The sequence below is a fragment of the Balaenoptera physalus genome (genome assembly GCF_965194825.1).
Source record: "Balaenoptera physalus genome assembly, chromosome: 13".
Taxonomy (NCBI): domain Eukaryota; kingdom Metazoa; phylum Chordata; class Mammalia; order Artiodactyla; family Balaenopteridae; genus Balaenoptera; species Balaenoptera physalus.
Window position 1 is genome coordinate 59,937,343 of NC_138892.1, and position 20,313 is coordinate 59,957,655.

The 20,313-nt window shown below is 50.0% G+C and overlaps 1 protein-coding gene and 2 long non-coding RNA genes across 9 annotated transcripts; 2 read left to right on the forward strand and 1 right to left on the reverse strand.

Moving 5' to 3' along the window:
* Positions 1–33: 33 nt before the first annotated feature.
* LOC309641662 lies at positions 34–11,378 on the forward strand. 5 transcript variants are annotated; one of them, XR_014252711.1, is made up of 4 exons: positions 68–125; positions 1,598–1,661; positions 3,090–3,207; positions 11,245–11,378. It is a non-coding gene; the product is annotated as an uncharacterized lncRNA (long non-coding RNA). The 5 variants fall into 5 exon arrangements; XR_014252712.1 differs by lacking the exon at positions 68–125 and adding an exon at positions 132–250; XR_014252713.1 differs by lacking the exon at positions 68–125 and adding an exon at positions 257–404.
* Positions 5,721–20,217, reverse strand: ESYT1 (extended synaptotagmin 1). 3 transcript variants are annotated; one of them, XM_082421772.1, is made up of 31 exons: positions 19,592–20,215; positions 17,950–17,991; positions 17,645–17,779; positions 17,467–17,555; positions 17,278–17,350; positions 17,032–17,121; positions 16,805–16,860; positions 16,254–16,377; positions 15,989–16,165; positions 15,789–15,871; positions 15,446–15,494; positions 15,225–15,311; positions 15,030–15,122; positions 13,876–13,947; positions 13,609–13,695; positions 12,142–12,291; positions 11,661–11,816; positions 11,355–11,531; positions 11,120–11,202; positions 10,959–11,007; positions 10,762–10,851; positions 10,534–10,629; positions 10,191–10,262; positions 10,012–10,098; positions 7,900–8,040; positions 7,636–7,790; positions 7,431–7,529; positions 7,216–7,347; positions 7,033–7,138; positions 6,745–6,794; positions 5,721–6,549 (listed from the first exon to the last, which is right to left on the reverse strand). In XM_082421772.1, the coding sequence occupies exons 1-31, from the start codon at positions 19,973–19,975 to the stop codon at positions 6,510–6,512; spliced, it is 3,324 nt and encodes a 1,107-aa protein (XP_082277898.1). In that variant the 5' UTR covers positions 19,976–20,215; the 3' UTR covers positions 5,721–6,509. The 3 variants fall into 3 exon arrangements, with proteins under 3 accessions (XP_082277898.1, XP_082277899.1, XP_082277900.1); XM_082421773.1 differs by having other exon boundaries at positions 17,467–17,540; positions 19,592–20,212; XM_082421774.1 differs by lacking the exon at positions 17,032–17,121 and having other exon boundaries at positions 19,592–20,217.
* LOC309641664 lies at positions 11,413–14,580 on the forward strand. Its single transcript, XR_014252720.1, has 3 exons — positions 11,413–11,546; positions 13,085–13,721; positions 13,998–14,580. It is a non-coding gene; the product is annotated as an uncharacterized lncRNA (long non-coding RNA).
* Positions 20,218–20,313: the final 96 nt, after the last annotated feature.

Genomic DNA, 20,313 nt, shown 5'->3' on the forward strand with positions numbered 1-20,313 from the left:
CCGCGGGCTCACGGGAAACTCCGCCCTACAGAGCAGGGCGGACGCCGGCGCAGTGACTTCCGGCCCACGGCGGCGGATGGCGACTCACGATCTTTGGGACGTGATTCTTGTCCCGGAACCGAAAGGCAATGAGCACTTTACAATCCTCTTCCCTGACCCTAAAACCGCGCGCGGTCCCTCAGGATATCTCCCTTGCTCAGGCCTGCGTTGCGCGTTTAGTGTGGGCGGGGATATTTTCCTGAATCCACTGGTGAGAACGCAGAACGAGGGGAAAGGCTGCAGTTGCAGCCGGCCGGATGGAGGTCAAATAGTAGGAAGCATTTACTGCCCGGGGCAGAGTGGTGCGGTCTCTAGTTTCCTCTTGCGGTTTGGTAGAAAGAGAACAGAAGCTGTTGAGTTGCCGTGTGAGTTGGAACAGTGACTTGGAACAGTTTTTGAAATGAACTGGTAGTTGAAGTAAATGTTAAATTTTGGAATTAAGCCGGGTCACCTGCCCCAGTCTCTGAGTTGAGATTTCTCCATTTTGCGCCGCGTATGCGCCAGCCACCTCGTCGGTTCCTCACAGGTCTCCTTGGAGTGGAGGACTGGGTTCTCCAGCCCTTGACTCTAAGACATCTCTTCCCAGCATCGGACATCTCTTTTCCGGAGATGGCTGTTTGTTTTTTAGATCTGTTTTTTGTTTTGTTTTTTTAAATTGAGGTATAGTTGTACAGTATTACAGAAGTTTCAGGTGTACAACAGTGATTCACAGTTTTTAAAGGTTATACTGCATTTATAGTTATTATAAATATTGGTTATATTCCTTGTGTTGTACATCCCCCAGATGTTCATCAAAGGTCTCATCTGTGTCGGGAGGGAACCAGCCCAGGCAGGCCCAACTTCACTTGCTGGATGAGTAAATGCCCTGGCGGCATACCTTGCTGGACATTGGGGCTTGCATGGGCCTGCAGGCAGTGGGTCAGAGTAGAAAACCCTCGGGAGGTCAGAAAGGTGAGGCATAAGTTAACTTTATGGGCAGTGCAGAAGTGATGTTTGCTGGTTGGGGAAAGCTTGGAAGAACAGAAATGGGTTGTGTAATATGGTTGGTTACAAGACTGGGTGAGGGCATAACAGATGCCTTTTAGTGTCTTTCATCACTTACACAGAAGTTGATTTCGAAGATGTGGTTTATCCGATTTTTTTTACTCCTCCTCTTTTCCTTTATGGCTGCCTTTTGGCAGTTTGCCAAGTGGAAGTGGTTATGGCATCTGACTTTCTAGCTTTGTAAAAAATATATTTATTTGTTTATTTTAGCTGCACCACCTCTTAGTTGTGGCATCATTGTTTGTTTTTTGTTTTTGTTTTTTTGGCTGCATTGGGTCTTTGTTGCTGCACGCGGGCTTTCTCTAGTTGCAGCGAGCGGGAGTCACTCTTCCTGGCGGTGTGCGGGCTTCTAATTGCGGTGGCTTCTCTTGTTGCGGAGCATGGGCTCTAGGCGCGTGGGCTTCAGTAGTTGTGGCACGCAGGCTCAGTAGTTGTGGCGCACAGGCTTAGTTGCTCCGCGGCATGTGGGATCTTCCTGGACCAGGGATCGAACCCATGTCTTCTGCATTGGCAGGCGGATTCTTAACCACTGCACCACCAGGGAAGTCCTGTCTTTTTGATAATAGTCATTCTAACAGGTATGAGGTGATATCTCATTGTGGTTTTGATTTGCATTTCCCCGATGATTAGTGATGTTGAGCACCTTTTCATGTACCTATTGGCCATCTGTATGTCTTCTTTGGAAAAATGTCTATTCAGATCTTATGTCCATTTTTTTAAACAGGTTATTTGTGGTTTTTTGCTTTTGAGTTGTTTGAGTTCTTTATATATTTTGGATATCAGTCCCTTATCCGATAAGTGATTTGCAAATATTTTCTCCCATTCAGTAGGTTGATTGTTTCTTTTGCTATACAGAAATTTTTTAGTTTGATGTAGTCCCACTTGTTTATTTTTGCTTTTGTTGCCTTTGCTTTGGGTGTCAGATTGGTTTTTAGTTCTTTAGGGCAGTCTTATCTTTACATTTCAGTAGTACCTTCCTAGTGCAATGCTCCACAAATGCTTTCTGAATTCCTGCCCAAGATTAGAAAATTGACAGGTAGGGGGACTGCTACTGGAGAGAAAGCTTACTAGTTTCACCAAGAAATGACAATTGGTAATCTGATAGTGAGGGAAGAGACAGGAAAATCTGTAAAACTAGGCAAAATTTTGCCCATCATTTGGCAAAGATTTTTTAACTTGTAATATCCAAGAGAGAATATAGGAAAACATTTTTGTGTAATGCTGGTGGGAGTAGAGAATTCATATAATTTCCTTAGAATGTATTTTGGAAGACTGTACTGAAAGTCGTTAGGGGACTTCCGTGTGCCACAACTACTGAGCCTGCGGTCTAGAGTCCACGAGCCACAACTACTGAGCCCGCATGCCACAACTGCTGAAGCCCGCACGCCTAGAGCCTGTGCTCCGCAACAAGGGAAGCCACTGCAATGAGAAGGCTGCCCACCGCAACGAAGAGTAGCCCCTGCTTGACGCAACTAGAGAAAGCCTGTGCGCAGCAACGAAGACCCAACGCAGCCAAAAATTTAAAAAAATAAAAATTTAAAAATTAAAAAAAATAAAAGTCGTTAGGGAATTCCCTGGTGGTCCAGTGGTTAGGACTCTGCACTTTCAGTGCTGAGGGCCCGGGTTCAATCCCCGCTTGGGGAACTAAGATCCCACAAGCCACGTGGCGTGGCCAAAAAAAAAAAAAGTCATTAAAGTACATAAGTTGACCCACCAATTATACTTATCCTAAGGAAATCATTTGAGATGTGTATACTTTTGTGTTCCCACAGTGAATAGCAAAGCAGAACTACCTTCATTTCTGACAACAGAGAATCAGTTAAACTATGGGGCAGTCATTCTAAGGAACTGTACACATTGTGACCATTATAAATTATATTTTCAAGGAATATTTAATGAAGTGTAAAAATGCTTGTGTGTTAAGTGAAAAAAGCAGGTTATAATATACCTCTAATTTATAAAATATGTATCCATGTAATCATGTTAGCTTTTCTTCCTTGTGTTAGTGACCTCAGGCCTTAAAGAAAGCTGCTGCAGCTCCAGGCATCACATCTTCCCACTAATGACCCAAGCAGAAAGGAAGGGAGCAACGAGGGCTTTCTTCTGTTGACGCTCCGTCCCCAGGTGACTTCCTCTTACATCTTATTGACCAGAGCTGGGTCATAGAGCCACTCTGAGTTGCAGTGGAGGCTGGGAAAGTGAGCATCTAGCAAAGAGGATTGTGATTAATCCCTTGGGGCTGGCACACTGCCACTGAGAATGCTCTGGGGTTCTGTATGTAGGGAAGAGGGGCAAATGGCGGGTAGACAAATGTGTTGCCACACGCAGTTAACTACAGCATGTTGTTTGGGCCAATAAAGCCACATTCCAAGAGGGCAGTATTTGTAAACATCAGTGACAATGTACCCATATGCCATCATCTCTGCCTTTCTCTGGAAGAGGTAGGCATCATGTGCCAGTGTCAAAGACCAGCTGTTTGAGAAATAACAAATTAGCATTTGTTTAATTCCTGTGATTAATGACCCTTAGTTTACTTCATCTTTGTGTAAGAGCAACAGTATACTGAGTTGTGTCTCATCTTGTATTTAATATGTAGATCAGTACTTCTTCTGTTATGTATCCTGAACTTGAAAAGGTTGGGAAAGAGTAAGGACCCTTCTGGGATGGAAGAATTTGTGCCATGTCCTTTAGTTTTCTGGAATTGTAATTACTTGGAAGTGATGAACTAGGTAAAGAGTGCTTCTTAAAATCACACATTGCAAGATCTCTGAAGCCAGCTAGAACAGCAGGCCTTGGGCTACATGCCCAGTATTGAATAATAAAACGAGAGACCTTAGAAATATAAGTTCCTCTGCCCTGTGTTTTGGGGGTTTTCACCCCTTCAGTTTTTGGGTCTGGGGAAGGGCAACAGAGACTTCTTGCTCACGGCCAAGGCTCTTAAGTTGATGGGAAGGAAGTAGAGATGGCAGAAGAACCAGCAGTGAGTACCAAGGAGTTATTGGGAAAAAAAATTAGGAGCTGAGTTAGTTGATGGCATAGAGTTTATTTTTATTTTTTTAATAAAGTTTCTTTTATTTATTTATATATATATTTTTGGCTGTGTTGGGTCTTTGTTGCTGCGCACGGGCTTTCTATAGGTGAGGCGAGCTGGGGCTACTCTTCGTTGTGGTGCGCAGGCTTCTCATTGCAGTGGCTTCTCTTGTCATGGAGCACGGGCTCTGGGCACACGGGCTTCAGTGGTTGTGGCACGGGGGCCCTAGAGGGCGCGGGCTTCAGTAGTTGTGGCGCACGGGCTTACTTGATCTGCAGCATGTGGAATCTACCTGGACCAGGGATCGAGCCCGTGTCCCCTGCATTGGCAGGCGGATTCTTAACCACTGTGCCACCAGGGAAGTCCCTATGGCATAGAGTTTAAATTCAGCTTTTGCTAAGGTGGATTTTGACAACTCCTTGGAAGCTGAGTTTAGTTCTTTCCCTTGAGCCTTTCCTCTTCTCCCAGTGGACAGCATCTTAAGTTCCAGAGAAAATGATAAAGCCCCCCTAAGGCAGTTATGGAATCTCCAAGTTTCTATTCCAGTGACTCAGTTTTCAGTAGTTCACTCTTCCTCCATCTCGCTCTCCCTTCACGTGGTAATTAGAAGGGATAGGGCACAGCTTTTCTAGCTTGCATTCCGGGAAGGGTCCCGGAAAGGAGCTGAGTTCAGGGTGAGCAGCTCTGAATGGGTATAAAATACTTCTCACGTAGCTGCGCATTGGGTGGGGCCTTAAGCCCTTTTGGATGTGGCTGAACATGCCACTGATACTCTGTGACCCTGTGCTGTGGCACAGAGCTTCCAAGTTCACCAGGTTTAGGAATCCTTTCCCTGGAAAGCCCAGAGGATGATAATCGGTAACAGACTTCACCACTGTGACTGGGAATGAATTTCACCAGAAACTCAATAGCAGCTAATTCACACAGGTCCCTTGACCACCCTCAACGCTACCAACAATCTTGGTGGCTGCAACCACAGTAGGTTCTGACCACTAATGAACTTGACTCAGTCTCTAAGAAGCAGTCTCAGCTGCAGGGAGCTCGGGTTCACCTGCCCCTGCCTCACCACTGTTCGCTCTCACGGAGGAACAAGTCGGTCAGGAAGCTGCACCACGGCCTGGCTCTTAAAGAGAGACTCTGAGAACCAGAGGTGGAGATTCACTGACTGACTTAGAATTACGCTAAGCAGCTGCAGCGTAATGTCTTTGGAGAAGGTATGTGCCGACTTGATCAGAGGCGCAAAGGAAAAGACTCTCAAAGGGAAAGGACGGATGCCCACCAAGACTGTGAGGATAACAAGGAAAATTCCTGTGGTGAAGGTTCTAGGACTTGGGATCATTTTTCAGATGAGGAGCCACAGCGACTCACTGGCATGCACAGTCCTTCTGCAATTGTTAATAAGATTACTTCCATCAGTATTGAGCCAGGAGTCGAGGTTGAAGTCACCATGGCAGATGTTTAAATCAACTTTTTTAATAAACTGATAATCAGTTGATAAAAATATAAACAGACATCATTTGTGAACTGAATAAAGGCTTTTGACACTTGGAATAAACACCTGATGGGTAGGCTGTATTCTCTGCCCTTAAGGAAAAGAGCCACAGACGATTTGAGTATAACGTTTAATGTAAGATACAGTGGATTGGCAGAGTTGGTACAAAGCTAAGAGATTCAGTTCTAGTCAGTGAGTTAACAGCCTAGGCACCTGGACAAAAAATTGGCCCTGCTGTCCTGGGTCCTCCAAAGCCCCCTGGATGGCACCAGCTAGAGGCCCCACACCAAGACTGATACTGGCTACCTGCAGGCTTTGATGGAATCTACTGTTCCCAGAGTGATTCAAGAGACTGGCTGGCCCTAGTCAACATAGCAGGTGTAATTTTCAGGACAGGCTCGAGGAAAGTGGGTATAGAACTGGACATGGGGTTTGGGTGGCTGTACATTTGCTGCATGCAGTAGTCCAAGAGGCTCTCAGCTGGAGTGGTTAGCCTTTCCACCCTCCCTGACTGCTGTTTGGGAAGAAGGAGAAAAAAAGGTCTTTCAAAAAGCTGTATTTGGCATGAGCTAATGCCACTGCCAGTGCTGCCAGTGGCCAGGCACAGACACAGAAGGCCCTGAGGAGCTGGGCGGAAAGGAGAATGTGCAGGCAGAGCAGGAAATAGCCAGCTCACATCCCTGCCGCAGAAGCCCAGAAGGATAAAGGCCGTGCAGTAAAGGGTAACATACGGTCCTCCTCTTTGGTCACGCAAAGGCCCTAGCATGGGCCTGGGAGGTGAGAGAGCTGAGGGGTGCAGGCTCTGCCCTCGGGCCCCAACCTTTAGGCTCATCACATTGAGGTGGTGATGCAGTGAGAGGCGAGGCAAGGAGACAGAGCAGTCAGGCTGGTAATCTCTGGCTCCTAGGAGCTGCCCTTGTCCTTGTCATCCATGAGGTCATACCTGTGGGAACAAGCAGAGAGGGCTCAGGTAGAAAGATGACTTCTGTGTCCTCTTATAAATGAGACAAGATCTGAGGGCTCTTGTACTTCAGAGGATCACTGGTTCTCAGCTTGGGTTACATCCTTTTTCCCTCCTATGATTGGGATTTTTCCTACTTAAGCATCCAGGCCCATACCCAGCTCATCAGACACTCACCACTGGGCTGCACCCTGGGAAAGGTCTATCTCAGCGAGGTCCAACTGCACCTGTGTTGGAGGATAGTAGGGGTGAGATGTTACTTTTGATGTCTCCAAAGACCACGTCCTACCCTGACACACTCCTGGTCCCAAACCAGTGCAGAGGTAATTGGGTAGTAAAGTACTGTAAAATACATCTGTAAAGTAGTGTCACCAGGGTGCTTACTCCCTAATAGGGACTACAAGCCTTTCCACCAGCAACTTCTAACTCTCACCTTTGCCTGGTCCACCTTTGCCCTCTTCTTACCTTCCCCAGCAGCTCACGCTCTCTTGACATGAAGGAGGAACTAGACTTCACAGAGACGTCCAGCTTTCGCCGAAGGGCCTCATCCAGGGGCATTTCCCACTCAAACCTGAGGAGGGACTGAGGTTAGGGGCAGGGGCCCTTCCCGAGCCTGCCATCTCTTCACTTGAATGCTCACTGACTGACCGTTCATCGAATTCAGGATTTAGGGTCCTCTTCTTCTGTGAGCTCTTCCTCTTGGTGCCCCGGTTCTTGTCTGGCAGTAGCAACAGTGACACGTAGGGGTCAGGGGGATCCCGTCCATTTTGTCGAAGGGCCCTGTGACAGGAGGAAGGAGGTGATGAGGCAACCTGAGGGGAGGGATGGGGAAAACCTGGAGGATGTGACGGATGGAGTCTCACCGGCAACTGTGAACGATGCCGACCAGCTTTCGTTCTTCACTGTAGTACCAAACAGTGAGTTTCACCTGGCCCAGAGGCCCGGCTGGAGCCTCAAGGGGACTGTGGAGAGATGGAGATAGCGGTGGGAGGAGGTAGTGCCCCGGGAGTCTGTAGCTTATCCTTTATATCCTTGATTGAGTCCCATGGTTCTGTCCCAGCGCTTTACCTGTCACTGTGTGTTAGGCGCTGCCGGAGCTCTGGGGCTGGGGAAGTGATGTGAGGGAGTCCCCCCCAGAGCTCCGGTTCTTCGCTCAGAGATGAGGAGCTGTGGCTGTAGCTGTGGCTGTGAGCTTCCACCCCTGAGTGCTGGGACACCAGGATCTAGGCAGACAAGAAAGCGGCACGCAGAGTCCTTCCGCTCTCGGGCTAGAAGGACACGGCCCTCTGCTCCCGCCCTCCCTCCCCTTGCCCACTGTCTCCTGGCACTCACCCCGAGCTGTGCTCTCAGCAGCACCTGCCCTGGACCATTGCTGAGCATAAACCAGTGGTCCAAGCAGAGCTGGTCAGCCACGAGGAGCTCAGAGAGGGGCAGGGATAACGAGCCCAATGCGCCAGTCCCCTCACCCCGAACCTGTGGAGCAACAGGACTGCCGTCAAGAGAGAAGTGATTTAGGTAGTTCCCTGGCGATCCAGTGGTTAGGACTTGGCCCTTTCACCGCCAGAGCCCGGGTTTGATCCCTTGTCGGGGAACCGGGGAACTAAGATCCCGCAAGCCGCACAGCGAGGCCGGGGGGGAAAAAAAAAGAGAGAGAGAAGTGATTTAATCCTGGCATTCCAGGTCCAAATGCTTGGACGCTTGAGTGGTTTTGGAGAGACTCTCCTTCGTGAAGGGCAGGGGAGCCGTGGTAATAGTTGCTGCTGGTCCCACTTCCCTGCTTCCCTTTCTTTCTTAACCAGAGTAGACTGTACTATCTTTACTTCCTAAGCTTTCACAAATTATCCCAGTAATACCTGCACAGGGTAGAAAAAAGAACAGTAAAAATAGAATTAAATTGTTTCCTTCCCATCCTATCCTCATGTGCATACTCCAAATGTAATGAGCCCTTCCTATTTTCTTTGTTCTGGCATAATTCTAACTAATATGTCTATATCTCTACTTCATAATTTGCCAACTTTAATATCTACTGATTCCCTGCTATTCAAGATGACAAATTGAGCTCATTTACATCTCTTCTCTACCTCTGCCAGTGTTGTTAATAGTCACATTATTTGAAATTCTGTTGGTTTCTATTTATGTAATTCTCTACTTACTGTTCTATCAACTTTGGAAGGTATCTGACTCCTTACTCCATGTAGAGAAAGCCAGCACTCCTATATTACCTTCCCCCATCCTCTCCCCACCTCCCATACCTCTTCACTTTTCGGTCACCCTTCGACCCACTGAAATCTAGTTTCTACTCCATTCCAGCCCCTGAAGTTGCTCCAGTCATCAGTGACCTCCTAGTTTTCAAAGTCAGTGAATAGTTTTCAGTCACCTAATTTTACCTCTCAGTAACATTTGACCACTTCCTGTCTTTTGAAACACTCTTCTTTTGGCTTCTGGAATCCACTCTCTCCTGGGGAGCATCCCACCACCCTGGCTACACTTCAGTGCTCTTCTTCCTCCATCTGCCCTTTTGTTGCAGCACCCAGCATGTCCAACCTTTGTCCTCTTTTCACTCTACACACGCCCTGAGAGCTCTCACTCACGCTTGTGACTACAGCTGCTACCTGTTGCTTGCTCATGATGCTCAAACAAGAGGGAGAGGGAGGAACACCACGATGGGCCACAGATCTACCTTCCAGATGGCTGTCTCCCCTTGGACAGCCCTCAGAGATCTCAATTTCAAAAACTCCTGCTCGGTGCATTCCCCGTGTTGGCGATGGCACCTTTATCTGTCCATCCACACTAAAACCCCAGGAGTTAACACGTAGTTGTTCTTTGTTCCTCTTCCCCCTCCATGTCAAAATAACCGCCAAACACTATCTGGCCTTTGTCAGTTCTTGCTTCAGTTACTCTAACAGTCTCTTAAGTGACCTACCTGCCTCCAGTGCTGCCTTCCTCCAGTTCATTTTTTTACCCTGATGTCAACACCATCTTCCTAAGATGCAAATCTGGATGCCACCTCTCATTCCTTCAAATGTTTCCCTATGCCTTTAGGATAAAATCCAAATTCTTAGCATAATTTTTTTGTGATCTTGCTCTTTCCTGCCTCTATAATGTATAATTTGCCTTCTTTCTCCTCCATTCCCTTCTCAGCCTTAAGAGTTTTCCTGTCCTTCTTTTCTTGGTCAGGGCCTATTTACCCTTAAGCTAAGGACGCCTTTCTTACCTCACCTTTTCCCTTGTCTGAGTTAGAACCCCTCCTTTTTTCCCTACACTGCCTTTACCTCAGCAGTTATCAGTCAGGAAGTATTCTCTGGTTATTTTTCTCCCAAAAGAAGAGTGTGAGCTCCAAAAAGATAAGAACTACATCTTTTATCTCTGAATGCCCTGTGCCTGGTTCAGTGCCTGGCCTGTGACAGCAATCTACAAAATGTTTGTAGAATGAATTTACGGTACCTGCAACTCCAGGCTCTCAAAGTGTGGTTTCCTGATGAGAAAGGAGGCACTCTCATCCCAGACAGGGGCTGACGTTTGGGAAACAGTCTGGTGGAGATGAGGGGTATGATCAGTGTTGACATTTTCTCCTCTACGCCTCTCATCCCTCCCATTCTTAGTCCTGCAGCATTTCCTAATACCTTAGTTTTATGAGAAGTATCTCCCACGGCAAGAGTAGCATAAGGGCTCGGAGGCTTGGTACCTTTTCGGAGCTGGACAGAGAATGTTAGTCTTAAATTTGGACCAGTTAGGCAGATTCGCCCCTCCCCTCACAAATTACATCCACAGCCAATGGCCCATGTCCTCATTATCACTTGACAGCCCTCACCCTCCTGGCCTCGAACAGACAATTCTTCCCACCCCAGCACCACCCTGGGAGAGAGGAATTTGGAATTTACTATCCCAAATACACTAGGAGCATCCAAACCTGAGGGATGTAGAAGAAGGGCCAGGGAGCTATGGGGCGTGGGGAGCAGATCTCACCGGTAGGTCCTCAGCCCGCTCCAGGTAGACGGAGAGCAGGGCCGCCGCCAGTTCTGTACTCTTCTGAGTCTGGATCAAACTGTTCACCTGCAGCACCTGGGGAAGGACACATGGGAGCTGGGGAGTGGTAACTGACACTCTGGGGCCTGGCATATGCCTTAAAAGCTCATAGAAGAGTTTACCTTGACCCATCTTGGGTCCCTTCCTTCCTCCAGCATCTTTCCTTACCTCCTCTAACTCAGCAGCAGTGGGACGGGGGGTCAGACGCTCCAGACGCAAGTGTAGGCGGCCAGATGGGACATCCTCCAGGGTCAGCCACTGTGGAAGCGGGCAGGGTTAAGACTTGGGGGTGTGGGGACAGGGACTACGAGAATGAATCATGCATCAAGATCAGGAGGGACTGCTGATTCTAACTCCATGCTCACCTCATCAAGGAAGCCACTGTCTAGGACTGTGGTGAGGCTCACTTTACACCTGTAGAGGAGAAAGATTAAAATTAAGGTCTATGGTCAAGAGCCAAGTCTTTTGTCTCCAAGGTCTACAGAGGCCCAGCCCATCTTCCCCGCTGGACGCCCCCCCCCATCACCTGCCCAGAAAGTCATCCTTATCCAGGTCCTTGTCAAAAACTTCAACCTCTAGCTCTTGGCCTGGAATTGATGTGATGATCACCTAGTGGGAGAAAATAATGGGATCCTTTCCTTTTCTTCTCAGAATGACTGGACACCTCCCCCCATCAACTGAACCCCGGAAGTTTTTGGACCACTCAGAGCTGGGGTAGGAACGGGGCAAGACTGGGAAGAGCCCTAGCCCTCAATTCTGACCTCAAAGACCTCGTTCCAACGGGGATTGAGATCTTCCTGAACAACACGGCTCCGGAAGCTTCGTCCTCCCAGCTTTAGTTTGACATAGGGGTCTGACTTCCCCTTCACTAATCCCCCCAAGAAACGGTCTTTGGCAATCAGGTCCTGGGCCTCTAATACATGGATCCGAAGCACATTCTGCAAAAGGAACAGGTGCGGCACCAGGTGGCAGTCAAAGAGAGAATACTGTCAGACCCAGCCCTGAAACAGGCTTTGCGCACATAGGGTGGGCAAACAGACTCCAGTCCTTTCCAGATACAGACTTACCTCTGTCCCAAAGTTACTGTCAGGAGTAGTGTGGCTGGGTCGAGGTGGGACATCCACACTGCTGCCTGTCTGGGGGCCCTCGTCGTCCAGGTCCCAAGCTTCAGGAGTACCAGGCACAGCAGGGAAGCGCACTTCTGATGAATCCAAGTACAAGAGCTGGGAAGGGTAGTGTGATTGTCAAATCAAAGCAGTGCATTTAGCCACCAGCAGGCAAGGTATGTGGGGGTGGGGGTGGGGGTGGAGCAGAGCAGGGGCTCTGACAGGGAAACTAGGTCCCTGCCTTGGCTGTGCTTATCTCTGGGGGGTTCACTCCACACTCACCCTACTCAGACACCATGTCTTCCCCCAGTTAGATCAAACATTTTTTGTGCGTCTGCTAGATGCTTCCAGATACACTAGCTCATTTCATCGTAGAGGATCCCCTTTACTTACTCTTAATACCACAAGGAATCCACAAGGCCCTTCCCCTCCACCTTCATACCCTCATAACCAGTTTCATGTACAGCCGGGAGTTTGGGCCAGAACTGCTGAGCTGGAACCACTGGTCCAGGGTGAGTTCAGGGGCAGTCAGCAGGCGAGCCAGAGGCAGGGTCAACGCCCCTAAAGTCAGGGCCCTGGAGTCATCCTTCACCTATAGGCACAGGAAGAGGGGATGGAGTGAGGGATTAGGGAAAAGGGAGGTAGCCTGCGGAAATGATGACACAGCTGCAGCTTCATTCTCTCTGTGCCAATCACAAACCTTTTGCTCCACTCCAGGCCATCCTTTTACAGTCCTCTGCCCACTCTACAGTCCCTTCCTCCTTTGCTCTTTCTGGTCTCATTACCTGGAAAGTTCTCATTCTGCTCTTCTCTGCCTATTTAAATCCTACTGATACTTTAAGGCCCTCTGAAAATCCTACTTCCTTCACAAAGACTCTCTAGTTACTCCAGCCTCTGTACTTTTCTCTGGCCATCCTAAGCACTATACTATGGGTATTTTACTCCCAGTGATTAATGTTGAATCATTCTTAGATGGTTATATATGTTTGTCTCCTCTCTGAAATGAGCCAGTAAGCTTCGTGAGGGCAGATACTGTGTTTTGTGCTTTTTCTATGACCTTAAAAGTGCTAGACGTCTGGGAGGCTGGGACTGGCATATGCACACTACTCTATGTAAAATAATCAATAAGGACCTACTGTATAGCACAGGGAACTCTACTCAGTACTCTGTAATGACCTATATAGGAATAGAATCTGAAAAAGAATTAGGTGTATGAATATGTATAACTAAGTCACTTTGATGTACATCTGAAACTAACACAATGTTGTGCTAACCCTATACTCCAATGTAAAATTAAAAATTAAAATAAAATAAAAATAAACCAGAAAAAAAAAAGTGCTAGGTGTCTAGCTGGTGCTCAATATGTTCTTCTCTTCTTTTAACAGGGTTTTTGTTTATTTTTTGGCTGTGCCTCATAGCATATGGGATCTTAGTTCCCCGACCAGGGATTGAACCTGTGCCCCATGCAGTGGGAGCCCAGTCTCAACCACTGGACCACCAGGGAGGTCTCCTTCTCTTCTTTTAAAAAATAATTTTTTTGAGGCATAATTTACATACCACAAAAATCACTCATTTTAAGTGCACAATTCTTAGTTATAAAAATGATTCTAGAGAGACAGGTGGGGAACCGTGGAGAGTAGAAGAGGTGGAGAGTCTAGGTAGATGGATTGAAAATAGAGATCATGGAATTCCCTGGTGGTCCAGTGGTTAGGACTCCGTGATCTCACTGCCGAGGGCCTGGATTCCATCCCTGATCAGGGAACTAAGATCCCGAAAGCCACACGGCACAACCGAAAAAAAAACAAGAAAAGAAAATAGAGATCAAAGGAGAAGATGGAGAGAAGAAATGGTGCAGATCTGAGAAGACAGAATAGGGTATCCAGGAGGGACTGATAGGTGATTCTCTCACCTGCACATCGAGCTCCTGGCTTCGAGGGTCTTGCAGGAAGAACCGGAAGGCCTCCTCCCACACCGGGCCGTTGGTGTTATAGACAGCCTAGAGATGTGCAGGATGTGATCAAGGTACACGCCACAGTCCCAGTCCTGTTTCTCCAGAAAACCCTTCCTCTTACAGGCATCCTAAAGGGAACGCTTCATCCCAAGAACAGTCCTCCCTCCTCCTGTCCCCACACACACATGACACCTGGCACAATGATATCCTTGTCCTGGCCCTCACCTTGCTCTCCTGGGTCACATCCTGAATTGACAGCTGTACCATGGGGTTGGGCTCCTTGTTCCCCTTCTTCAGCTGTGGGGGGTAGAATTCAGAAGTCACTATCTTGGTTGTTTTTGTTTCAGTGAAGGAAGGCGGGCTGTCATCAGAATCCTTCCCCTGGGGCTTCCCTGGTGGCGCAGTGGTTAAGAATCCGCCTGCCCGGGACTTCCCTGGTGGCGCAGTGGTTAAGAATCTGCCTGCCAATGCAGGGGACACGGGTTCAAGCCCTGGAGCGGGAAGATCCCACATGCTGCAGAGCAACTAAGCCCGTGCACCGCAACTACTGAGCTTGCGCTCTAGAGCCCACGAGCCACAACTACTGAGCCTGTGCACCTAGAGCCTGTGCTCCACAACAAGAGAAGCCACCACAATGAGAAGCCCGTGCAGCGCAACGAAGAGTAGCCCCCGCTCGCCACAACTAGAGAAAGCTCGCGCACAGCAACAAAGACCCAATGCAGCCAAAAATAAATAAATTAAATAAATAAAGATTATAAGAGAATATTATGAACAACTTTATACAAATAGTTAGAAAACATCGATTAAATAGATAATTTAAAAATACAACTCACTAAAACCAATTCAAGAATTTTAGTGAGATTAAAAAAAAAAAAAAGAATCCGCCTGCCAGTGCAGGGGACACGGGTCTGAGCCCTGGTCCAGGAAGATCCCACATGCCGCGGAGCAACTAAGCCCGTGCGCCACAGCTGCTGAGCCTGTGCTCTAGAGCCTGTGAGCCACAGCTACTGAAGCCCAACGTGCCACAACTACTGAGCCTGTGTGCCACAACTACCGAAGCCCACACGCCTAGAGCCCATGCTTCGCAACGAGAAGCCACGACAATGAGAAGCCCGCGCACCACAACGAAGAGTAGCCCCCGCTCGCTGTAACTAGAGAAAGGCTGCACACAGCAATGAAGACCCAACGCAGCCAAAAATTAATTAATTAATTAAAAAAAAAAAAAAAGAATCTTTCCCCTGAGGTGACTGTGATCCCCTCTTTGGAACCCTTGTGTTACATGTTGTTGCTACGGAAGCAGAGCGGGCCGGGGGAAGGGAGGGTGTGGGAATGCTGCACCCATGGCTTCCTGTTCGCCTGCCCTCAGAAGCCACACTCACAGGAAGATCCTGGGCCCGATCCAGATAGACAACTAAGATGGCAGCTGATGGGGGCTCCGGTCGGGAGGAGACTCCTCGGTTCCACTGTAGAACCTGGTGTGGGGTGGTAGTAGTCAGACCTTCATCCCTCCAGCCCCCCATACTTCTAGCTACCTGTTTCTCCCTTGCTAGCTTCCTGTTTTCAGTGTTAGTTACCTGCTCCAGTTTTTCTGCATCTGGCAAAAGTGAAAGCCATTCTAGCCTTAAGTGAACTTGGCCTTGCCCACTTTGTAGAGGGAACCACTGGAGGGAGAGGAAGAAGAAAGTGAGGTATAGTAGACATCATATACACACCCAATCTCTTCCCCACCAATGTAGCAACCACCGTCTACACAATGGGGGACAGCACCCTCCACCTTCCTCTTCTCTCAACTTACTTCATCCATTACTCCAGCCTGCAGTACTTTCCCTACATCCAGCTTCATTCTGGGGGGTGGTGGTGGTGGTGATGGCAGTGAAAGGAAAAAGAGGGGAGTGTTATAATTAGCAACATGTCATTCACTGGCCCGCTTCTCATCCACACAGAAATAACTGGCACATCTCAGACTCCCTTCTTACCCTCGGGAGATATATATGCATGTGTGCCTGGTGGGTATGAGGGGTGGGAAGGCTGGGAAGGAAAATGATAATATGATTCCCAGGCCTGGAAAAGGATTATAATTACCTCTGAGACCTTGGTGGCCCTGGGGATTTAGAATCCTAACACAGGCAGAGTCTCACCTGCCCAGAAAGTCATCTTTGTCTGGATCCTTGTCAAACACCTCCACCTCAATTTCCTGTCCTGGGACCTCATGTACCATAACCTGAAGAACACAGAGGGATAAGGGTCCGCAGGTGTGAAGATCATCCAATCAGCATATTCTCTCAAAACCTCCTGGAGCCTCCCCATCTGACACAGCCCCACTCGTTGGCTCTCCCACCTCATAAGTCTCTCCCCACTGGGGGTTGAGTTCCTCATCAATGACACGACTGCAGAATGTCTGGGTGCCCACTCGCACAAGTGCGTAGGGGTCTGACTTGCCCTCAATCAGGCCCTTTACGTATTTGTCCTTGGAGCTCAGCCCTCGAGCAGCCAGCAGGTGAATCCGAATAATGCCCTGAGGGTAGGAATCAGATCCTGAGAAATTAAAGACCCACCACAGGGTTCCCAAGAGACGGATCTATCTAATAGGGGAGAGACCATACCCTGGGAAGAGGGGAACGCAACTGGGCCACATCTTGAAGGTCAGGCACAAGGGGCACCAATAATCGGTTGGGCAACACAAGAAAGGCAGCGATGGAATCCATGATCATGGTGTCAGAGAGGGAGCTGAATGGGGGAGTGGAGAAAGAGGTGAGTGTGAGTGTCAATATTTCCCCACCGCCAAGTATGTTTCCCACAACCAAGAGAGACCTAAAGCTAGAGGGAAGTCCTTTCTTGAAAATACCTTTTTGCTTCTCTTCTACCCTGATTTCCCACCTACTGCTCTGTCCCTTCCTCACTGCCATCGCATCTCTTCCTTCTCCCTTTGCCCCGGCTGAGGAGTCCGTAGCCCACTTCCTTCTCTACCAAAATGCACAGTCCCCCCACAGAAGAAAAATCACAGTATGAAACTTTTCAGGGGTATTTGTCTGATCTCCCCAACTAGGGTCAAGGCTCTTGGAGGGCACCAGCTGCATTTTTTACTGCTCTGTATCCCTTAAACCCCCAAACCAGGGCTGGAACACTTAGCAGGTGCTCGATAAATCCTTCATACCTGAGTCCTGGGATATCCAGCAGGTTGGTCATCCCTGTCCAGTTGATATCTAGGGTCTGGAAGCAAAGAGCAGGGGGATCGGGACAGAGCATATGGTGGCATGGTTACGCCCATCCAACAGTTGCCAGACCCTCAGCCTACTTGTCAGTTCCCTCCCCCATTCCCCATAGCTTCCAGTCCTCTCTGCTTCCCCCGCTTCCCTACCCCTCCCCAACGTTTTCCCTTACCGGGCGTCGGATAAAGAACATCGACACAGCCCCCACAATAGGAAGGTTCCCAATGAGTGGTTCAAGAATCACTCGTAAGACACCCTGCAGCTGGGGCAGGAAGAGACGAACAAAGCCTTTCTTCAGAAACAGTCTTCCTTCCCTCCCAGACCTCCCCAGCCTTCGTTTTCCCAACCTCCCACTTCCCCATATCTAATGAAACTTAGGGCAAAGGCTTCTTATGGAGGCCCCTGACATCTGCCCCACCTGCATGCCCTTGACTCCTGCTTTGCAGAAATATTTCTTCACTTCCACATCGATCTGTACATCACCTACATAGCTGGGAGTTAGTGAGGAAGAGAACAGAGGGTTAGCACTAGGCTGACGTGGGCAAGGGGAGTGAAGTAGTCAGAGTGACCAGGAAAGGGAATCGGGAAGAGTGGTGAGTGGCATTACCTGATGTTCAAGTCCAGCAGGATCTGGTCTTTCCCCTGACCAGGGTGAACCCTGACTCCTATGATGCGCAGTGGCTGCAGAGATGAATGCTTGAGAGGGGAGGGAAAGGGCCCTTTGGGCCACCCATCTCCCCTGCCCCATCTCTTCCCTGTCATTACTTTCCCTCCTACACACGTACCTTTTCACCCAATTCCACTCGTGTAAATGTAAATGTTTGCAGGTGGGGGTTAGAACCTCGAACAGCTGGGGCCACAGTTTCGGCCAAAAGCTTCTCCATATACTGGCCCAGGAACGGCCAGACCTGGGCCACAATCTGGGAGGAAAGGGAGCTTGTCATAGGAGAGTGCTGCCTTCCCTCTAAAGGCAAGTTCCTTCAGACTCCTCCCCATGGGGAGGCTAGATTTGAAGTGTGGCAGGGTCTGGCAAGAGAGCAAACCCCATTCCCCCTCAGAAAAAACAAAACCCAAGACAAGCAACCCTCACCTTATTTAGCCACTCAGCTTTTTCCACATCTGGGAAGCTGACCTGGAGGTGGAGAACGTGGAGACAGTGAGGAGCACTATCCTCCGCCCGTAGCTTCCTACTAAGATGCCAGGTGGATGCTCACTAAGGAAACCTAAGTGTGACACCCAGGGGTTGAGGGGAGGGGCCGGGATGTCCTGAGGATTCATTCCTCCAGAGGGTTTGGGGCCCTGAGGTCTCTTTGGCAAAGGGAGCTGACAGTGTCAGCCACACAAGTTGCTTTGCGGATAGCTCAGGGATGTGAAATGATGACAGCTGCTGGGGCAAAGAGGAGGAGGAGCGAAGAGAAGGGCACATTCTTTCCGGAGGGGGAGGTCCTGACAAATCAGAGTTTGAGGAGGAAATCCTGGGATTGGATAAGTCCTGGTTCCTTTTACCAGCCTTCCCTCTGCCCCTCGAACTGGGGCTTCTACACCAAAAGGTGAAGCAGGACGCGGCTCCTGTGTTAGGGAGGGGCCAGAAGAGCTATACAGGCCCAGGCTGGTGTTTTCTTTCTTTCTTTTTAATCGGTGTGACTCTTTTGATGGGAAGGAAGGACACCTGTGCTTTGTACTGGGGGAGGAGAAGGGGTAGTTGCTTTAGGAGGAAAATAATTTTCCATGATGAGAAGTAGGAAGAACAGAGACTCTTGCTGCCTGGGCTACGAGTCCCATGGGACCATTTCTCCCCGTTTCTCCTCCCCAGTCCAGGGTCGGGGAAGCATAGCTGTGTTTGCCTAGCGTCAACTTTGATTCCCCCAGACAGGCACCTCTGCTGGGAGAAGCAGGAAGGGAGGGGCCGGGAAGGGCCGGGTAACGGGCTCGGCATCTGCAAGGCCTGAGAGAAGCCATCGGGGCCCCTTACCACAGGAGAGGGGGCGTAGAAATAGGGTCCTGGCCCCAACCCAGCAGGCGCAGCCCGCAGTCCGGAAAAGGGTGGGGCCGGCCAGGGGCGGTGGAGTGCGGGCTGCGGGCACTGCAGCAGTAACACTACCCTCCCCCCAGTACCCCCGCCCTTTGTCCAGCAGCCGCCTCCGCTGCGCTGCGGCCAGGCCGCCTGAGGCTGGAAGGCTAGGGCCGGAGGGTCCGTCCGGGTGCGGGGGCTCGACTGGGCAATGCTCCCGGGGAGGGTCTCGGGATAAGAGCGGGAAAAGGGAGAAGAAACTTATGGCCTTAAATAGGTTTAAAAAAAAAAAAAAGAAGTCTTGGGGAGGACAGGAAAATGGAGGGAACCCACTGAGCGGCAACGGGAACAGGGACGCCCAGGAGCAGTGTGAGTGGCACCAGAAACGAGGAGGGGCGTTCGAGCGGTTTGGTTGGAGGAAGAGCCACGGCTGAGACGGGCTCCCCAGATGTTATTATTGCTCTTGCCCAAGCGTAGAGGAAGAAGTCCTGATTCTGTGGAAGAATCGGGATCTGGGCGTGGGGAAGGGGGGCGGGTAGTGGATAGTCGGTCCCAAGAGTGGCGCGTCCCTGCAGGCAGGAGGCTAGCGGGCCAAAGGGGAAAGTCTGGGGCCCATCGTCCCAAGATGGGGAGCTGACTTTAAGGATAGGGAGGGAGAGCCCGAGAACTAACGGGCAAGAAGGGAACTATGCTGCACTGAGGATTGAGGATGGTCGCTCACCCAGGCAGGTAGTTCTCGATGGCTCATGTAAAGAGTTTTCGCCGTGAGCCGCTCCTCATCATCCAGCAGCTGTCGCGCTACTCGAAGGCTCCGTTCTTTCTCCTCGCGGACCCGGCGCCAGCCCAGGTAGAGGGCGAGGCCGAAGAGCACAAAACCCACGCTGAGTCCTATTGCCCCAGCCAGGTACACCGGCACCAGCACCAGCAACCGCCGCCCGAACGAAGTCAGCACCGCCAAGGCCTCACCCGCGGCGCCTGGGCCGGCAGGTTGGTTCCCAGAACTCTGGTCCAGCTTTGCGTGAGCAGTCGGGGGCTGGTCAGGGGGGTCGGAGGGAGCGTAGGGCTGGTCCACTGCGCTGGGGCGGTCTCCAGGAGAGCGGTCCATGCTGCCACCTCTGGGAGGACCTGCCCGAACCAGAGACCAGCTAGAGATTGCCTAGTTCTGCGACCAGATTCCCCCCCTACAAACCAAAACCCCAGAATGGGGGAGGGGACTTAAAGCCACGCCCCTTCGTTCTGACGGTTCGGGTTGGTCCGTGCCGCATAGATGAAGGTGGAGTCAAAAGACCGAAACCCCGCCCCCTGCCTCGGGGAGAGGAAAGGGCTCGGGAGAGGCAGGACCTTCCTGATTGGACCGGAGTGCCAAGATGGGCGGTCTGGGATGGCGGGAAAAGGAGGAAAAAGGCTAAAGAGCAGCATGTGATTAGCCAGAAAGAGGAGGAG

Coding starts and splice junctions, on each gene's coding strand:
- ESYT1 (XM_082421772.1), bottom strand. CDS start 19,975: ATGGACCGCTCTCCTGGAGACCGCCCCAGCGCAGTGGACCAGCCCTAC. Junction 17,351..17,466: donor CTGCTGGACTTGAACATCAG/GTAATGCCACTC, acceptor ACTAACTCCCAG/CTATGTAGGTGATGTACAGA. Junction 16,861..17,031: donor TGTTCTTTATCCGACGCCCG/GTAAGGGAAAAC, acceptor CTTTGCTTCCAG/ACCCTAGATATCAACTGGAC.